Source organism: Sciurus carolinensis, chromosome 3 (assembly GCF_902686445.1).
Source record: "Sciurus carolinensis chromosome 3, mSciCar1.2, whole genome shotgun sequence".
Taxonomy (NCBI): domain Eukaryota; kingdom Metazoa; phylum Chordata; class Mammalia; order Rodentia; family Sciuridae; genus Sciurus; species Sciurus carolinensis.
Window position 1 is genome coordinate 4,617,418 of NC_062215.1, and position 18,406 is coordinate 4,635,823.

Genomic DNA, 18,406 nt, shown 5'->3' on the forward strand with positions numbered 1-18,406 from the left:
TCAGCTGACCGCGCCGCGGCGCCCGCTGGGAAGGAGAGTCCCGGAGGCCGGGCCGCGCACGCGTACCGTGAGGGTCCCGGCCCGGGGACAGCGACCCAGGAAAGGGTCCTCCGAGGGGGTCTGAGGCGGCGGGGGACACAGCGGTGCGGGCAGGACTACCGCTTTTACACAGGCGGTGCTGAGGGCGCGCCAGAGAGCTACGTGGAGCTCCAATACTGGCATGAGAATCAGGCGGGGCCCAGACAGGGACCGCCTCCCCTTTCTCCGGCCCGAGCGTTCAGGGCCTCTCTCGCCGGCGGAGAACATTTCGCGGGCTTTCCAACCGCCCCCAAGTTCCACTCCCCCTCCCGCCCGCGGTGACTGCGCGCTTTTCGGCCCGCCCGCCAAGCTCTGCGCAGGCGCGCCGGGCAGGGGTGGGGCGCGCGACGGCGACGTTACGGGGCGGGGCGAGGCGAACCAATCAGAGGATTCATTTCCGGGTGGCGCGGGCGCCATTTTGTGAGGAGGGATATAAACGGGCGCTGGGGCCGGCTGCCTGCCCAGTTGCTGCTTAGGTGCGCCTAACTGCGGACCTGGCACGGTGGTCTGTCCCGCTTCCCGGCCTCTCCACGCGGAAAGCAGCTGCTAGGGCGCGGCGTCGTCCCCGGACTTGAGAAGACCGCCGCCTGCTCCCAGCGCGCGGGCCCGCCCAGGCCGTTAAGTCTCGGCGCCAGTTCGCGGGGCCCCGGGCCGCCTCGGAGCCATGAGCTACGGCCGCCCGCCTCCCGATGTGGAGGGCATGACCTCCCTCAAGGTGGATAACCTGACCTACCGCACCTCGCCGGACACGCTGAGGCGCGTCTTCGAGAAGTACGGGCGCGTGGGCGACGTGTACATCCCGCGGGATCGCTACACCAAGGAGTCCCGCGGCTTCGCCTTCGTGCGCTTCCACGACAAGCGCGACGCCGAGGACGCCATGGACGCCATGGACGGCGCCGTGCTGGACGGGCGTGAGCTGCGAGTGCAGATGGCGCGCTACGGCCGCCCGCCCGACTCGCATCACAGCCGCCGCGGCCCGCCGCCCCGCAGGTACGGGGGCGGCGGCTACGGCCGGCGGAGCCGCAGGTGAGCGCGGCGGGCGGGGCGGGCGGGCGGGAAATGGCGGCGGCGGCGTAATGGCGGCGGGGCGGGGCGCGGGCGGCCGGCCGGCCGACCGGGGCGCGGGGCTCGGAGGCCGCTCACCGCCGCCCTCACTCCGCCCGCAGCCCTCGCCGCCGCCGCCGATCACGCTCCCGGAGTCGCAGCCGTTCCCGCTCCCGCAGCCGCTCGCGCTACAGCCGCTCCAAGTCGCGCTCCCGCACGCGCTCCCGCTCGCGCTCCACCTCCAAGTCCCGCTCGGCGCGGAGGTCCAAGTCCAAGTCGTCGTCGGTGTCCCGCTCCCGCTCCCGCTCGCGATCGCGCTCCCGCTCCCGGAGCCCGCCGCCCGTGTCCAAGAGGGAGTCCAAGTCCCGCTCGCGGTCCAAGAGCCCGCCCAAGTCTCCGGAGGAGGAGGGCGCCGTGTCCTCGTGAGCGCATGGTAATGTCGGCGCCGCCGCCCGCCCGGCTGCGGAGGGCTGCGCGGGGCGTGTCGAGGGGTCGCAGAGCATGAGTGTGGCGCTTACTGAGTGGCTGTTCGTAAGCTGTGTGAGACCTATTGATGACAATGACTATTTCTTGCTGTTTTTATCCAACGTCTGCATTTTCCCCCTTTAAAGCTGCGGTCTCCTGTTTGATAAAAGAATATTGGCCAGTATTGCAGATTTTAACTGATTTGGCTGATCCTCCAGGGACCAGTTTCTGTGGGCGTGTATTGGAGCAGGTTTGTCTTTAAACGTTAAAGATGCACTATCCTCTTAGAGACAAACGATCAGTTCAACTATTGTTGTACTGACTGGGACTTCGTATTCTAATGGATGTGGCAAACGAATTGCAATTAAGAAGCAATGAACTTTTTGGAACCCCAAAAGAAAGTTTATGCAGGTATTGCACTGGGTGGGGAAAGGATAGTGTGTCTTTAACTCTCAAATTGTTTGGTCCTGTTTTTTAAAAGGAAAGGGCCCTGAGTAGCTCGAAAGACGTTATTCTCAACTGCCAAATGTTTTATTTGAAAACAAATTTCCTTAAAATATACAATAATTTCCCAATTTCAAGTTTTTGTTTGGATACAGCCCTTTTTTTTATTTTTCCTTTTTCCCCCCCTTACCTTTTTCCACCTTGGTTATTTGGCCAAAAATTCATAAATTCAAACTCATAAATGCTGGTGGTAGCCTTTGAAAAAATCCTAATTGGGCCTTAAAATCTGATAGTGGCTGGGTGGAACCTTACTGTAACCTCCTTGTTTCACCAGAGCCTTTAGTAAGTACATGCCTGAAACTGAAACCATGTGGACTTTTATATCTTCGTGGTATTGGAAGGTAAACTGAATCTTTTTCTTTTCAAACCTAGATGTATCCGCAAGCAGCATAACAGAGGACTTGGGGGAAAAGGACTACATACTCGGTCCATCGGTCCATCGAAGAGTCCTTGGAACAAGCAACTGGCTGTTGAAAAGGTTATTTTGTAACATTTGTCTAACTTTTTACTTGTTTTAAACTTTGCCTCAGGTGGCAAACTTCATTTTATGTGCCATTTTGTTGCTGTTATTCAAATTTCTTGTAATTTAGTGAGGTGAACGACTTCAGATTTCATTATTGGATTGGATATTTGAGGTAAAATTTCATTTTGTTTATATAGTGCTGACTTTTTTTGTTTGAAATTAAACAGATTGGTAACCTAATTTGTGGCCTCCTGACTTTTAAGGAAACGTGTGCAGCCATTACACACAGCCTAAAGCTGTCAAGAGATTGACTCAACATTGCCTTCATTCCTTAAAATTAAAAACCTACAAAAGTTGGTGTAAATTTGTTTATATGTTATTTACCTTCAGACCTAAATGGTAATCTGAACCCAAATTTGTATAAAGACTTCAGGTGAAAAGACTTGATTTTTTTTTTTTTTTAAAGGATTGTTTACCAAACACAATTCTAATCTCTTCTCTTATGTATTTTTGTGCACTAGGCGCAGTTGTGTAGCAGTTGAGTAATGCTGGTTAGCTGTTAAGGTGGCGTGTTGCAGTGCAGAGTGCTTGGCTGTTTCCTGTTTTCTCCTGATTGCTCCTGTGTAAAGATGCCTTGTCGTGCAGAAACAAATGGCTGTCCAGTTTATTAAAATGCCTGACAACTGCACTTCCAGTCACCCGGGCCTTGCATATAAATAACGGAGCATACAGTGAGCACATCTAGCTGATGATAAATACACCTTTATTCCCCTGCCCCTCTCCCCAAAATGGTAAATCTGATCATCCTCATGTATGAACTTAAAATATGGAAAATGTTAAGGAAGCAAATGGTTTGTAACTTTGTAAGTACTTAAAACATGGTGTATCTTTTTGCTTATGAATATTCTGTACTATAACCATTGTTTCTGTAGTTTAATTAAAATGTTTTCTTGGTGTTAGCTTTTCTCAGAATATGTCTTGGTCTTTTTTCACCCATTTATCTGAAAGACCTATGCAATTATGTCATTGGCTGTATAGTATTAAAGTGGAATGTTTAGCACCTGCCTTTCCCACACACAAAGATGTTGGAAATGTCAGTTGAACACCTAAAACCAGTGTTTAAGGTAGCTCTTTGAGATTGAGTACCCCATTCCCTTCCTAATTTATGCCATGTTAATGAATAAGAACCAGACCTTCATCTTGCATAGGTGTTTTTTAATTCTTTTCATGATTATGTTGCCTGTAAGTTGTCTAGGTGACACATCACAATCTTAAAGGCCAACAGATTTGACCATCTTCAAGCCCACTGCATTTTTCTCAAGACGCTGAATGAAGTAGCCTGATGCTAGTTGCCAGGTTGCTAATCAAATTGACATGGTCCCAGAACAACTTGTAGGCTTAACTCAGAGACTGTCCTTTGCAAAGGAGATGACCAGCATTTCAACAGTATGTCTTCCTGGAAGTGCAGATTCTGCTATACCATCTTTGTCTGCATCAAAAGACTCCAGAGGAATATGGACACATTTCATATCCCACTTGTAGAGCAAAGCTTCAAGTGACCAGTCAGCACTAGAAGAAATAAATTGTTTTTAAAGTTTATGCCTTTTGTTTTGCTTGAGATAGTTAAATTTCATCCATAAACGGGGTATATTAAATAGGTAACGACTTTTCATTAACTGAAATAGCAAACTAGGGTAATTCACTCACCTCCTAACCTGGTATGTGGACCACATTTGAACCTTGGGGTTCCTCTGCATCAGAAAGTATACCGTACTTAAGATATCTTCAAAGTCTGGAAAGGAAGCATTTTAAGTGGACTCTAATACAATGCAGTTTCTGACCAAATTTACTACTATGTTTACCTTCTGGTTCAAAGAATACATCAGATGCAAGGATGATATCTTGCGGTGGGAGGGCCAGAAGATCCTGAGAGATGTGACCCCATGTCAGTCCTATAACATGCACCCATGGCAGATTATTCATTTGGCAGCTCTGGTGACAGATTTCTAGACAATGAGGTAGCTCTGAGCTGTCTGACAGTATTACTTCAGCACCACATTTTGCAGCCAAAATTCCTGGAAGGCTCACTCCAGCTCCAATCTAAAAAAATTACAGATGGCAAAGAATTTGGGTTTCTACCCTGCATTCTTTAAAGATGGACATGCCTGTTAACATGTCTAGGAAGCTTAGGCCATAGATTTGTTATGGCAAAAGTTAATTCCCTTGTGATGCCTCTACTGTGTCGAGTAAAAAGTTATACTCCCACTTCAATATTAAGGGAAATTACTTCTGAATAATATCTTACACAGTTTCATTGGAATGTACAGGGAAGTAGTTTAGGGATGCTTCCAACATGGTTTTTAGTCCTTTATTGGTACAATCTACAAAATAGGAAGACAACAGGTGACTTAGATACATAACTCTGGCTGGCACTACCTTAATAAGTACCATCCAATTTTATGTTTAACAAGGGTTAATAAGTATGTAGACTTTAAATCAACCCTGCATTTTAAAAACTTCAGGGGACCTTGTACCTCTAAGACAGCCTTGCCCGGCAGACGTCTTCTGTGAAACCACAGGTACTGGGCCAGAACTACAGCACAGGGCCAAACGTACATTCCATATTGGAGATGGAGGACCTGAAAAGAATATTTTGGTATGCCAATAAAAACACCCACTGGAAGCTGGAATATGTAAATAGTAATTACTGTCGCACTGGCGTCCATTACAAAAATGACGGTTCAATAGTGCCCAACTCTGAGCGGGGGGGTATTATGAAATTTTACCATAGGATAAACACTTCAGACACTCTTGATTCCTTCCACAAGCATTTCAGCAGTGCCCTTAGACTGAGCATACAGCTCTTGTTGAATGTATACATCCTACTGGTGGGAGACAGCCAAGTAAGCAAATTAGATATTTTTGTTAGTGCTAAATGCTACAAACAGCAAAACAGTAATGTGAGAGCAATAGCGGGGTGAAGGCAGGTGAGACCACAAAGTGGCTACTGTAGATAGGGAGACAGGATGACTCAGGCAAAGGCCCTGAAGCAGGCAAGGCTTCTGCCTGGACAGCCCTGGCAGGACAGGCAGGGGAACTGGAGGCATTGTGCAGTGCAAGTTAGAGATAAGACAGAGACCTGACTGGTGGTCTTGGCCTCAAGTTGAGAATTTATTCAAAATGCAGCAAGATACTGGAATTTTTGGCACAACATAAACATCTAGCAATCAAGTAATATGGCCCTAGAAAGACATCCTAGAAAAGGTTAAAAATGAGGCTGAATCCAGGATTGAAAGGGAACATACAAACCCTTTGGAAAGGACCAGAATCGTGACAGCATGGTATTTAAGCAAGGTAACAACTCATGCCTCAAGAATGAGTCTCCCTCAGTTCAGAAACTAGATTTGTAACTTACCAAGTGTGTGACACAAGTTATTTAACCTATCAGGGCTTCAGTTTTCTCAACTGCAAAATATCATCTCAATTGGCTGATTAGAAGATTCAAAGAAAGGCACAAAGCACCCAATGTTGCAATAAAACTGCAAAATTCCTACTATCCAAAGAGTAAAGGGTGCCCCCTGGTGGGGTGGTAGAAAAAGGCTAAAGACCTAAAATCACGGAGACAAAACCTTCATCACTTGATCCACTCAAAACGTTAGTGGCTAAAATATGCTAGGCACTAAATGTCGGGGTCCAGCATGAATACGGGCCTGACCTGTGAATTTTACCCAGGAGGACAATAAAGACTCAGTGAAGGACTTCTGAGCAGAAGATTGAGTTGTGCGAGTTTGGGTTCAAAATTTAGGAAGTTTTAAAAAGTGAATCCGTTTGGATACAATCAGAAACTTGTTCAACTCCAGTCTTCTCAAGCTGTTTTTTTTTTTTTTTTTAATATTTATTTATTTTGGTTTTTTAAAATTTATTTTTATTGTACACAAATGGGATACATACTGTTTGTCCATGAAGTAAAGGCATACCATTTGTGTAGGCATACTTTTACATAGGATAATAGTGATTCATTGTTATTTTTTCCTTCCCCCCCGAACTGTTCCTTCTTCTGACATAGGATTAATGACACCTACCTCATAGGCTGCCATTAACATCAAATGAAACTATAAACGTGAAAATGCTTTTAAAAAATTATTCAGTGTTGTGGCGACCATGAGCTCAAAGGTCAGTCAACCCAAAAACTTTATTTGGACAATGAGGGCTGGAATCCCTGTTCCCAGAATTTAAGAGTGAAAAATCTACGATAGGGGTGCAGCTCAGTGGCAGAGCGCTTGTCTAGCATGTTTGAGGCCCTGGGTTCCATTGTCAGCACTAAGAATGTCTTAAAAAGTTGAGACGCCTTTTAGCCAGGGTGGTGGCACACGCCTATAATCCCAGCAGAGGCTGATGCTGCAGGATCAAGTTTGAGGTCAGTCTCAGCAACTCAGTGTCTTAAAATAAAACGGGTTGGGGACGTAGCTCCGAGGCAGAGCGCTCCTGGGTTCAATCCTAAGCACCGCAACAGAAGAAACAAAAGGAAAAAACAAAGAAAAGGGAAACCTTCCAGCAAGATTAAGATTAACATTAGGAGTCGAGAGCCACTCTCCGGGCAGGAAACCTTGGTGTGGAGAAGCCCCCTTGCTCTCACGGTCCCCACAGGCCTGACTGCCGCCTGTTAACCTGCTCCTGCTCGGGAGCCAACCCAGGGCCGCGGAGCCCCGCCGCGGCGCCTCGCTGCACGCACCTGCGGGACGCGGACCTCCAGGACGGTCCCCTGGGTTCCCGGGCCCGGCTCCTCCGAGAAGCGGAAGCGCTGGGCCCGGGCCACATGCCCTGGGAGACCACGCGCGCCCCGAGGGGAGTCGGCCGGCCGCGGGCGCGCGGGGCACGACGGGGGGCGCGGGGCCGCCAGACCGTCGGGGGCCGCTGCCCCGGCGCCAGGTGCCACGCGGTCCTCCGTCACCCCTCCCGGACGCTTCCACCCGGAGGCAAGAAGGGGAAGGCCGGTCTCGGGCGGCCACGCAGCATCCGGACGCACACAGAAGACCAGGAACCCACAGGGTAAAACACACAAGAGAGGAACTTGGGCGGGGTCCCGCCCGGAAGCCGGTGGTGGGGAGGCCACGCACGGCCGGAAGTGGCGCGCTCGCCGGAAGCGGGGCGGTGCTGCGGCCGATGAGACCTTCCCAACATGGCGCTCGCCCGGCGCGTGTGAGGGCGTACCCGGGAGGCGCCGAGGCCAATGGCGAACCGCGACGGGCGGCGGGGCGGGGAGGACGGCGGCCGCACGCCCAACCCGCGGCTCGGGAGGTGGCTGGGGAGTGAATTTTCTGGAAGGCGACTTTAAAGGCGCCGGGCCGGAGTGACGGGTGTCTGGGTGCCGCCGCCCGGACCGGGGAGGGGCGCATTAGTGGCAGGAAGCGAGGTGCGCCGAGGTCGTCGCGGAACCAGCTGGTGACCCCGCAGGATGAACCACAAGAGCAAGAAGCGCATCCGCGAGGCCAAGCGCAGTGCGCGGCCGGAGCTCAAGGACTCGCTGGACTGGACGCGGCACAACTACTACGAGAGCTTCTCGCTGAGCCCGGCGGCCGTGGCGGTGAGCGGGGCCGGGGTCACGGGCCGGGCGTGGGCCTGCGGGAGCGGGGCGGGCCCTCCTGCGGCTGCGGCGCCCGGCAGAGCCGGCTGTCCGAGCGCACTGGTGCGAGCCGCGAAGCCCCCGCCTGACGCGGTGGCTCAGGGTCCGAGGTGCGCACACGCACGTGGCCTCCGCCCCCGGGCGGAGCCTGAGTGTCGTAGGTTGCTGGTGTCTGTCATTGCTCATGGGTCCTGGGGGACATCCTGTTCTGCCGCCAGACTCGTTTTCTAACTGGACAGGCCTTTTCTGATTCCCTCAGGATAACGTGGAAAGGGCAGACGCTTTACAGCTGTCGGTGGAAGAATTTGTTGAGCGATACGAAAGACCTTACAAGCCGGTGGTTCTGCTGAATGCCCAGGAGGGCTGGTCTGCGCAGGAGAAATGGACTCTGGAGCGCCTGAAAAGGAAATACCGGAACCAAAAGTTCAAGTGTGGCGAGGATAATGATGGCTACTCCGTGAAGATGAAGATGAAGTACTACATTGAGTACATGGAGAGCACCCGGGATGACAGCCCTCTTTACATCTTTGACAGCAGCTATGGTGAACACCCCAAAAGAAGAAAACTTTTGGAAGACTATAAGGTGCCCAAGTTTTTCACTGATGACCTTTTCCAGTACGCAGGGGAGAAGCGCAGGCCGCCTTACAGGTAAAGTACTCCTCCGCTAAGTGGTTCAAATCTCATCTACAACAGCATTTGGTAGCAGAGTTCAGTGTGCTGACCTTCTCAAAAAGTGAGTGGTTCTCCCTTGGCTGAACATTAAGTCATTTAGGGCCCTAGTAGGAGGAGATTGAGTTAACTAGTCTGGGGTCTACTGGATTGTCATTCCTGAAACCCCCCAGGAGATTTAAATGTGCAATTAAAATTGAGCCACTGATGTCTCAGAGAAGTTTTAATAATTAAGGTCCAGCAATAAACTACATCAGTAATTTTTTCTTTTTTCTGTTAAATATCAGTTCTCACACAGTTCACTTAATATTTCTGTGTACCACAATGTGTACAGTCTGAAATGAAGGAAGTGTCATATATATAATGTAATAAAAACTTTTTTGTCTTGTATGCATAATTAAATCATCCTTCCTATCTTGGATGTTTCTATCCTGTAGGTGGTTTGTGATGGGGCCACCACGTTCTGGAACTGGGATTCACATTGACCCTCTGGGAACTAGTGCCTGGAATGCCTTGGTTCAGGGCCACAAGCGCTGGTGTCTGTTCCCAACGAGTACTCCCCGAGAACTCATCAAGGTGACCCGAGAAGAAGGAGGGAACCAGCAAGATGAAGCAATTACTTGGTTTAATGTTATTTATCCCCGAACACAGCTTTCAACCTGGCCCCCTGAATTCAAACCTCTGGAAATCTTACAAAAACCAGGAGAGACTGTCTTTGTACCAGGTATAGATGAGCTGGAAGAAAATATATTCTTTGGTTTGGATGGGGTAGGGCAGGGGTTTGCAATGCCAGGTCTCAAACCTAAAGCAAGCTCTATCCCTGAACTCCATCCCCAGCCCTTTTTATTTATTTATTTATTTTTTTTATTTTGAGACAGGGTCTCCCTAAGTTGCCCAGGCTAGCCTGGAACTTGCAGTCTCCTGCCTTGGCCTCCCGAATCACTGGGATTACACTTGTGCATTACCATACTGGCCCAAGTGCATTTTTTGATTGCAGTAATTTTGTCTACTCATTTTGGAGTAGAACTATATATAGAATGAGTCCATAACGTTCTTTTGCACCTGCCAGATTCAAGAACTGATCTACTGTGATGATAGTATGTAACTGAATCTCAAGTACAGGGGGAGTTCTTATCCGTTTCTCATGTAACTGTATCCCTAGTGGTTACCCAGTATCTTTGTGTAGGGTAGCAGTTTGTGCTTGTATCTGTAAACTGGGTTTAGTTTTGTAGTTGTTGTTTTATATTAGTGCCAGGGATCTAACCCAGGGCTAGTAAATAGGGTTTTTGATACCGTGTAGCACTGTCTGGGTTGAGTTAGGAAATCCTACACCAAACAACCACACTTTTATAGTTGAAGCTTACAGAAGTAAGAGTATTTAAGGTGGGTGTCCTCCTCCTAGAAATTGAAGAACTTTCTGCCTTTATAGTTCAGGCTACAGCTTTGAATTTCCAGGGGTCAATGAACTCTTCCCATAAATGGCCAGAGAGGGAATATCTTAGACCCTGGAAGCCACACAGTCTGTCTCAGTTGCTCAACTCTGCCCTTGATAGGAAGCAACTATAGGTAGTTCATAACAGACAGGCATGGCTGTGCTCCAGTAAAACTTTATTTACACAAGCAGGCCACTTACCCTGGGTCAGGTGCCCTCATGGATGGGAAGGCCCGATTTCTGGAGTAGGTGTCACAGGATAATTGTGTATAAGACCAACCCCTGTTGAACTGTTTATTTGTTGGATTTCAGGAGGCTGGTGGCATGTTGTCCTCAATCTTGACACCACCATTGCTATCACTCAGAATTTTGCCAGCAGCACCAACTTCCCTGTTGTGTGGCACAAGACGGTAAGAGGGAGGCCAAAGTTATCAAGGAAATGGTATAGGTGAGAGACTTTTTGATTCTTACTTTGCTTCGTTTCAATTCGTACCCCAGAGGTAAAATGAAAAGAGTTCACTGCTGCAGTACTATGTGCTGATTTTAGAGAGACCTGGGAAAAGCTGGGGCTGCTGATCTGACAGGTAGTAGAGAGAGGGTCCAAGGTCAGGGCTGGTGCTCAGGACGTTTGCCAGCCTCCAGGTGGCAGGGAGAGGCTCTGCATGTTCCACCAAAGCCACTCAGTCAAAACGTGGTCACGATTGAGATTGTTTCTTGTTTTGCTTTGTTTTCTTTTTGTGTTTTGTTTGTTTGTTTTTCAAGGCTAGCACTAGCAAAAGAAGCCCTTTTGTTTAGGTTTTATTTTGGTTATTTCTTTTTCTTATCCAGAAGCATTATTTCCATTTGATATTCCCATTTGAACTTACTACCTTCAGTTCTTATGAGTGAGGTGACTGCCCTGGAGACTTAGCTCCTCTGTTTATCCACAGAACAGATACAGCACGGGCAGCGGCAGTGCAAGCCACCCCCAGCCACCCCGTGCCACTGTGTCCCAACCCTGACCTGGAGGGACCAGCTCTCGGGGTAAGAGAGGGATTCTGGCTCGTTCAGTGCTCCTCCCTGCTGAGAGGGCCAGCAAGGGTGGTGGCTTCTGTCCCCCGGATGCTCGGCACCTGAGGCCCACTTCCTCTGCCTGCAGGCTGCAGAGTGCTGTGGCATTGTCACTCAAGGGCCTTATGTACAGCAGGTCTTTTGTGGCGGGCTGCTGCTCTGGATGCCCGTTCGGCTCATCTTTCAAGTGCGGGGGGCGGTCTCGTTTGACACCTTATTTCTTACAGACCTAATTGTTTCTGCTCTGACAAGTAGTGTCTAACAAACCCAACTCAGTAGTGCTGTGCTGTGGAAAGGAAAGGTTTAAAAAAAAAATAGCTTAGAAAGTTGCAGGGGAAAAATAAAACTAGGGAAAGGAGCTCTTTCTCCCAAGGGAGAACCAAGGCAAGCCCAGGGAGTGCTACCCCCACCATGGTGGTCCAGCTGCCTCATCATGCAGGTGGTGATGGATTGTGAGGTGCTAGAGTGTCATTCTCTTTTAGAAAAATGTGGGTAGTCTATGAGGGTTTGTAGCCAGCCTGGGGCTGTGCTTCCTTGCAATTGTACAGGAACCATTCTGTCAATCCTTGGGCATTTCTAGGTATTTCTAAGTGATGCAGGACTCCACTTTGAGTTATTGTGTGTGGGTGTCATCGCCTGTGACAGTACTGAGAACAGTGTCTCTTGCCTCTCAGGATCTTGAAGCAGGAGCACCCTGAGCTGGCAGTCCTGGCAGATGCGGTTGACCTCCAGGAGTCCACAGGCATCGCCTCTGACAGCTCCAGCGACTCTTCTAGCTCCTCTAGCTCCAGCTCCTCTGACTCGGACTCAGAGGTGAGGCCCAGCATGCCTGCACTGGGCCCTTGGGCTCGGGGCACCCTACGGACTGTGAGGAGAGGCTGTGGACAGTTTTCTCCTTCTTCCGTGCACCAGCAGGGCCACCGTTCCTGCCTAGCGTAGGACTCTGCCCATGCTACAGCTTTACATGTGCACGAACAATTTGGTGTCTGGGGAATTTGTGAATAGAGAGCCCAGAATCACCCACCAGGCCAACAGTGCCAGAATTCAAACTCACATCATTCAGACCTCAAAGCCACGTGATGGTAGATTGTAAGCCTGGAAACTCAGTAGATCCAAAGGCCTGCTTTAAGCTAAGATTGATACTGGGTTAGGGGGTATCGCCTTAACAGATGAAATTTGTCTCTTAATGTCATTTTACCTGTGTATGTTCACACATCAAGCTCTTTGTTAGAGGAGTGAAATTCTATAATGCAACTTCAGAACGCCAGCTTGATTTCAAACCCCTAAACCTTTTGTGAGAGGCCAGTGGGGCGGGGGACCCTTGGCACCTTAGTGAATCTGTGATTCATAGGAGCCAGATGCATCCACAGAGGTTGATGCTAGACTGTGGCAGAGCCACCTTCGATGGTGGCTTTGCTTCTTGGAGAAAGGGGACAGGATCTGTGCTTTCTTGAGGTTCAAGGTTTGTTGGCAAAGTAGGATGCACCCAGCTGAATCTTTGCTCTTCTTTTCCTGTGTGCAGTGTGAGTCTGGGTCTGAAGGCGATGGGACCATGCACCGCAGGAAGAAGAGGAGGACGTGCAGCATGGTGGGAAATGGGGACACCACCTCGCAGGACGACTGCGTGAGCAAAGAGCGCAGCTCTTCCAGGTGACCACACGGCCGTTGTGTGCAGGGACGTGCTCACAGCGAGGGGCAGGGCCCAGGGAGGGCAGCCTGTTGGGATCCTGCAGACCAGGAGAGGGCTGACGCATGCCAGAGGATGAGGACGCTCTTGGAACAGGAATCCGCTCACTCAGCGTTTGCGGCAGTAGCTTTTTCTCTGCTACCTATGCAAATTAAGGAAGCTTGTTTTATCATATGAAAGGCAAGAGTGTGAATGGTTTCAAGGAGACCTTTACACTATTAATAAAGATGAGTCCATTTTATATCTGACATTCTTCCTTTGGGCCCCTGTGGCTCCTCTCTTTGTAGTTAGTCTGGGTGGAAGTCGGTTACTCGCTGGGGTGTGTCCTGACGGGGAGTTAGCAGCTAGAGCGGTGAACGGGGAGATGCTTCTGAAGACCCTGAAGCAGAGCCTCTTGCCTTTTCTCCCAGTTTGCCATTGCTGCTTTGAGTGCTCAAGCCAAGTGGATAGCAGCAAATTGCTCAGGTTTTTTACATCTTAATCACATTTCCAAGTTTCTATTTTCTTTTAAACAAGATTGGATCTAGAACTTCAGAATCAGAAAGAATATATTTGCCAACACCTGCCCTTATGCCCTTTGCCCACAGCAAAGGGTGTTCACTTTGCACGTGTCTAAGGTCTTTAAACCTGAATTCCTGTTTCAACACGCTGCTCAGGGTGTTAAGCGGTGAGGTTGTGGAAAGGTGATAAAATGCTGACATTGTAGGATTCTAGGTCCCATGTCCTTAACTGCTGCAGGTGACAGTCATGTTACCTTTTATCTCTGATTGGCTGAGCATTTTCTTTGATGCTTTATGAATTTAGGACCCACGTTCCTTTCTGTTGTCCTTTTTGTGTTTTCTGATCTGACTGTAATTCCCTAGGGAAGTCAGTGTCATACTGGAGTTGAGTTGATCAGGCCTGAATTGTGCATTCCTTAGCCCTGCTTTCCTTTTTATGGCCATACTTAAGATTTCTTCTTTTGCCTTTTAAAGCTGTTTCTATTATTACATACTTACATCTGTGCTTGATAGGTGCCTTTGTAATTTGTTGGAAAGGTGTTTAGAGGCTGGGTACCGTCCTGCACGCCTGTAATGCCAGCAACTCGGGAGGCTGAGGCAGGAAGATCACAAATTTAAGTCCAGCTTGGGCAACTTTGCAAGACCCTGTCTCAAAATAAAAAATAAAAATGACAGAGGATGTAGCTCAGTGGTAGAGCACCAGTCACCAGAACCACGAGAGCAGAAAAAGACTTTTGGAGAAAGCCCTGCCATTGCTTCAGCACGAGTCCCTGGGGGTTCTGTTGTCAACATTGCCATCAGTTTTGTGCCCAGCTGTGCTCTCTGCATGCTCATTACAGGCAGTTGTGCTTCCCTTGGCAGGATTAGGGACACTTGTGGAGGCCGGGCTCATCCCTGAGCAGATAAAGAGACGCTCCTTGAGGTGGCTCCCGTGTGTGCTGCTGGCTGCCACCCAGCTCAGTTCTCACATCTGCTCCTACCTTCTCCTTTGTCTTCTTTGAATTTGGACCTTCCTTCTCTGGTCTGAGCTCCTATCTTCAGCCGAATGCTGGTTTTACTGCTTCCCAAGACTAGATTGTCAAGAAGTTTGAAAGCTCTGCCAGCTCAGTGAGACACTGGCGCTGCTGTGCTGTTGGCAAGAAGTCCTGAGTTGTCTTGATCAGAACCACACGGTCACCACAAGGCCAGAGGGGTGTGACTCACTCTGTCTTACTGTGTCTGTCACCTCACTGCTGTTGGTAAGGAACAGCCAACTGCACAAGCAGACACTGAGCGCGGCGAGTGGACATTGATCTGTGTGTGCATCTGTTGAGTGAGCTTGCGCTGCCTTCCTGGATGTCACCACTGGTCCAGAGGCCTCCAGGGGCAGCCACCAGCCGCCTGCCCAGCACTACCGCTGCCCACTGCTCAGTCGTGCCGTGGGATTCCTCACTTTTCTCCACAGAGAGGCTGTGACATTTCAGGGGTTTTTGTATGGTGTATTTGGGGGGAGGGGGAACACATTGGTGTCTTTTGTTTGTACAGAGTGGGAAAAGTGTTAATTGTGCTTTTGCCTCAGAACTTGAATTATAAACAGGCCGGGTTCTAACGGATGGGTTCCATTCTTCCCCCAGTGTGATCCGTGAGCTAGGAGCTCACTCTGTAAGGGACTTCACGTCCCTTACATCCCCTTCATTTGACCGGCAGACATCAAGCGGGCAACTTGTGTTACATTCAGGAAAGAAATTTGGAAATGGTGCTTCTAGTCTTTGGGATCTGTGGATACTTCTGAATAGCTCTGGTGGAGTATTTGGGATCGACCAGCAGGTTCCCTCTCTTACCCTCTAGATTCACCTGCTTGCCTTAATCTGTCCCTGAAGTCAAGTGAATTTAAATCAGAATAGCAGGGGTTTTCAAGGCCTTACCCGGCTACAGTCGGGGGCAGCACACTGCCTTGCTGGAGTATGGCTAGAGGCGCCCACGACAGATATGTGGGAACGGTGTGGTGCTGCCTCTCAGGATCCCCCAAACAGGAATGACCAGAGGACCCAGACAGTATGTTCTTAGCAGGTGGACTGTCATTCCTGCCTCTGTGTCCTGTGGCTTTACCCTAGGAGGCTGGTCCTCTGCTTTCTCCTAGTACCAGGATTCTGCATCTTGAAATGCCAACCCAAGTTCATCCTGGGTTGGTGGGACAACCTCTCCCTTCGCCGGAGGTAACGCCGTGACTGCAGGTGCCTCCTTGCTTCCCCTCCAGCTGCCGTTCCCACTGCTCCCGCGTGGGCAGGGTTGGCCCTGCATGGGTGATCCCTCTGCAGTAATATCTGAATGGTGTCCTCCTCCCTTTTTTTAAAGTCTTTTCTTGTCATCTTTTTTTTTTTTTTTTTCTTGTCATTTTTCAAAAGCTTTTTCTTTTCCCCAGCGTTGCTACTGGGCTTTCTGCTCACCCTGTACCAAATACTCCCCTCTAAACTTCAGTTTAAAACAAAAAACACCCAGAGGGGGCCCTTTGCCACTGGGGGCATGGAGGGACATGTTGTCAGTGGCCTGGGAGATGACGCAGGAATTGGAAAGGGAAAGATTATCTACCCACTTAGTTGCCTGGATACTAAAGGCGACTCCTGGTTGCTAAACATCACCGGGAATGAAGGACCTAGTCACAGTCACCTCTGTGTTGCTGTTCGATTCCTGCCAGCCCATAAATAGCTGCAGAGTATGTTTGATTTGTCTGTCCAGGGACTCAACATCCTCTTCCCCCCACTTAGTGTCCATGGGGGCCAGCCAGGCACTCCTTTAAGGAAGCACAGCTGGTGGGAGAACCATGTGGAGTGGTGACCAGGACTAGTGACCACTGATGGGGAGGAGCCGGGTGGGAGTAGCTTGAGTGGGGGCCCAGGACACCCTGAGGGCCCTGGGTCTTCAGAGTGGGAGAATCCAGTACTGCACAGGTCCCCGGAGTGGTCCTGAAGGGAGAGCCGCGAAGCAGGAGCGCTGCCCACTTCTTCAGTAATTCAAGTGCTCAGCCAAAGACCTAGTGCTGGGACAAGCCCAGGCCCCTGACCTTAGTGGGCAGTGACTGTGGGTTCACAGGGTGGCTGGTCAGGGCAGGGAGACCGAGCGGGGGTCTCATTCACACAACCAGAAAAGCAAGCATCGGCCTTCACGAGGGTCCTGGATTAGTGCGATGCCAGAACTGAAGTCGGCCAGCAGCTTCTCCGTGGAGCAGCGAAAGGTTCTTAAACAAAGGGTCAGTGGGAGAAGGTGCGGTCCAAGTGCTTTACAAACAGACCCAGCCTTGAACCAAGGACTTTGGACCAGAGTGTGGGATGGAACAGGACCTTGCACTGTGGGGAAAAGCAATGTGTAGGAAGTGACTCGTGTGGTGTGGCTGTGGGTTCTTCAGGCCGTGTGCAGCATTCCCAGAGGTGGTGTTGATGTGTGACGTCTGACCCCTCCCACCCGCCCCTCCCTGTCTTCAGTCAAGATGTTACGTTGATGTTATATTATTTTCAACAAAACTAGATGGAATGGGCCCCTAGGTGGTGGCTCTCAACTTTGTCTCCTTGTTAGTTCAAATCCTTGAATCCTAATCCCTACAAATCTCCCTGGTGGAGAACCAGCCCTGGCCTGCTGGTGACAGGACACCACAGAAGAACTGGGCTGCTTCCTGAGCCCTGGGTTTCAGAACACTGAGCTACCCTGGTTCTGCATCCCTCTCACTGTGGGGCCGCCATGAAATGCCTGTGGGTCTGCCATTAGATTGGTATTTTTAACTTTCACTTGGATGAAATTTGTTCCTCATTTTAAATAAAGCAACTGAATTTGGAGTTGTGTTTTTTGCATTGTTTTATCCTTGTTTCCTTTCACTCTTATTCCTAAGTGAGTAGAATGTAGTCTGTCAACAGAACAAGATCTCTTAAAAATACACTTTAAAACAATGGTAAAAGGTGACTAAAGTAAGGCCCGGACACTTTTACTACAAGGCCCACCCTAGGGACAAACCGACTCTGCATTGTAGTTCCTATCCCATTAACCAGAACAAACAGGAAATGCATGTCCCCAAAATATATGGACCATAGGAGTAAGCTCTCCCAGTTGCTGGGGATCCTGTAATATCTGGAGTACATGAGGAAGCCTAGACTGTCCCTGTGTCTTCTGTATTTAAAAAAAAAAAAAAACAAAACAAAAAAAACACCCTAAGCCCAACAAGGGGACCACACCTTCCAGTGACTTGGAAGGCTAAGGCAGGAGGATTGCAATCTTGAGGCCAGCCTGGGCAAAAATGAAAAAGGGCCAGAGTGCCCCTGGGTTCAATGCCCGGGTACTGCCAAAAACAGCACTCTTCCTCAGAGCTGGAGGTATAGTCTGGCACAGCTCTTGCCTGGCATGTGTGAGGCCCTGGGTTTGATCACCATAAATAAATAAATAATAAAAAGCATTCTAGCATATTGGTTGATATCCAAGTATTAAATGCATCCTAAGCAAGGATCTTATTATGTTGCCCAGGTTGGTCTTGAACTCCTGACTCCTGGGTTGCTGGAACTGCAGACAGGTGCCAGGGTGCCTACCTGGAACCCTGCTTTTTGACCTGAGACCATTATTGGTATGGTACCTGACAAACTGCCTGGCCTGTGATTATCTGAAATAACTAAAGCATGGCGTAGGGAGTGGAGGGAAATATGTTTTTGGTTACAACTTATTTCTAGCCTATCTTGAAAGGATTTGGAGGGGGAATAAAAGAAAACAGTAGCCTTCCTTCCGGTCATTCCACCCTCCGCCTGCATACCATCAGGAAATACACAAAGAAGGAAACCAGGGGGTAATAGTGTTGACCCAGGAGCTGAATTCCAGTCTTTGGGGGTAGCCATCTCACTGGGAGGCATGTGTCAGCTGCAGACTTCCGCCTGGAAGG

At 49.6% G+C, this 18,406-nt stretch overlaps 3 protein-coding genes across 6 annotated transcripts; 2 read left to right on the forward strand and 1 right to left on the reverse strand.

Annotated features, from left to right (window-relative positions):
- The first annotated feature begins 139 nt into the window (after positions 1-139).
- Positions 140-4,153, forward strand: Srsf2 (serine and arginine rich splicing factor 2). The gene is made up of 3 exons (XM_047545605.1): positions 140-1,104; positions 1,245-1,555; positions 2,464-4,153. The coding sequence occupies exons 1-2, from the start codon at positions 743-745 to the stop codon at positions 1,546-1,548; spliced, it is 666 nt and encodes a 221-aa protein (XP_047401561.1). The 5' UTR covers positions 140-742; the 3' UTR covers positions 1,549-1,555; positions 2,464-4,153.
- Mettl23 (methyltransferase like 23) lies at positions 3,739-7,649 on the reverse strand. 3 transcript variants are annotated; one of them, XM_047545601.1, is made up of 6 exons: positions 7,287-7,648; positions 5,089-5,193; positions 4,862-4,935; positions 4,417-4,654; positions 4,262-4,346; positions 3,739-4,123 (listed from the first exon to the last, which is right to left on the reverse strand). In XM_047545601.1, exons 3-6 carry the CDS (start codon positions 4,907-4,909, stop codon positions 3,958-3,960), a joined length of 537 nt encoding a protein of 178 aa, XP_047401557.1. In that variant the 5' UTR covers positions 4,910-4,935; positions 5,089-5,193; positions 7,287-7,648; the 3' UTR covers positions 3,739-3,957. The 3 variants fall into 3 exon arrangements, with proteins under 3 accessions (XP_047401557.1, XP_047401560.1, XP_047401559.1); XM_047545604.1 differs by lacking the exon at positions 7,287-7,648 and having other exon boundaries at positions 4,860-4,935; positions 5,089-5,142; XM_047545603.1 differs by lacking the exon at positions 4,862-4,935 and having other exon boundaries at positions 3,740-4,123; positions 7,287-7,649.
- A 114-nt stretch (positions 7,650-7,763) lies between these two features.
- Positions 7,764-17,321, forward strand: Jmjd6 (jumonji domain containing 6, arginine demethylase and lysine hydroxylase). 2 transcript variants are annotated; one of them, XR_007107761.1, is made up of 7 exons: positions 7,764-8,138; positions 8,437-8,825; positions 9,284-9,570; positions 10,591-10,726; positions 11,208-11,301; positions 12,003-12,141; positions 12,851-12,978. XR_007107761.1 is itself a non-coding variant. In XM_047545600.1 (7 exons), exons 1-7 carry the CDS (start codon positions 8,010-8,012, stop codon positions 14,411-14,413), a joined length of 1,245 nt encoding a protein of 414 aa, XP_047401556.1. In that variant the 5' UTR covers positions 7,770-8,009; the 3' UTR covers positions 14,414-17,321. The 2 variants fall into 2 exon arrangements, 1 of the variants encoding a protein (XP_047401556.1); XM_047545600.1 differs by lacking the exon at positions 11,208-11,301 and adding an exon at positions 14,377-17,321 and having other exon boundaries at positions 7,770-8,138.
- Positions 17,322-18,406: the final 1,085 nt, after the last annotated feature.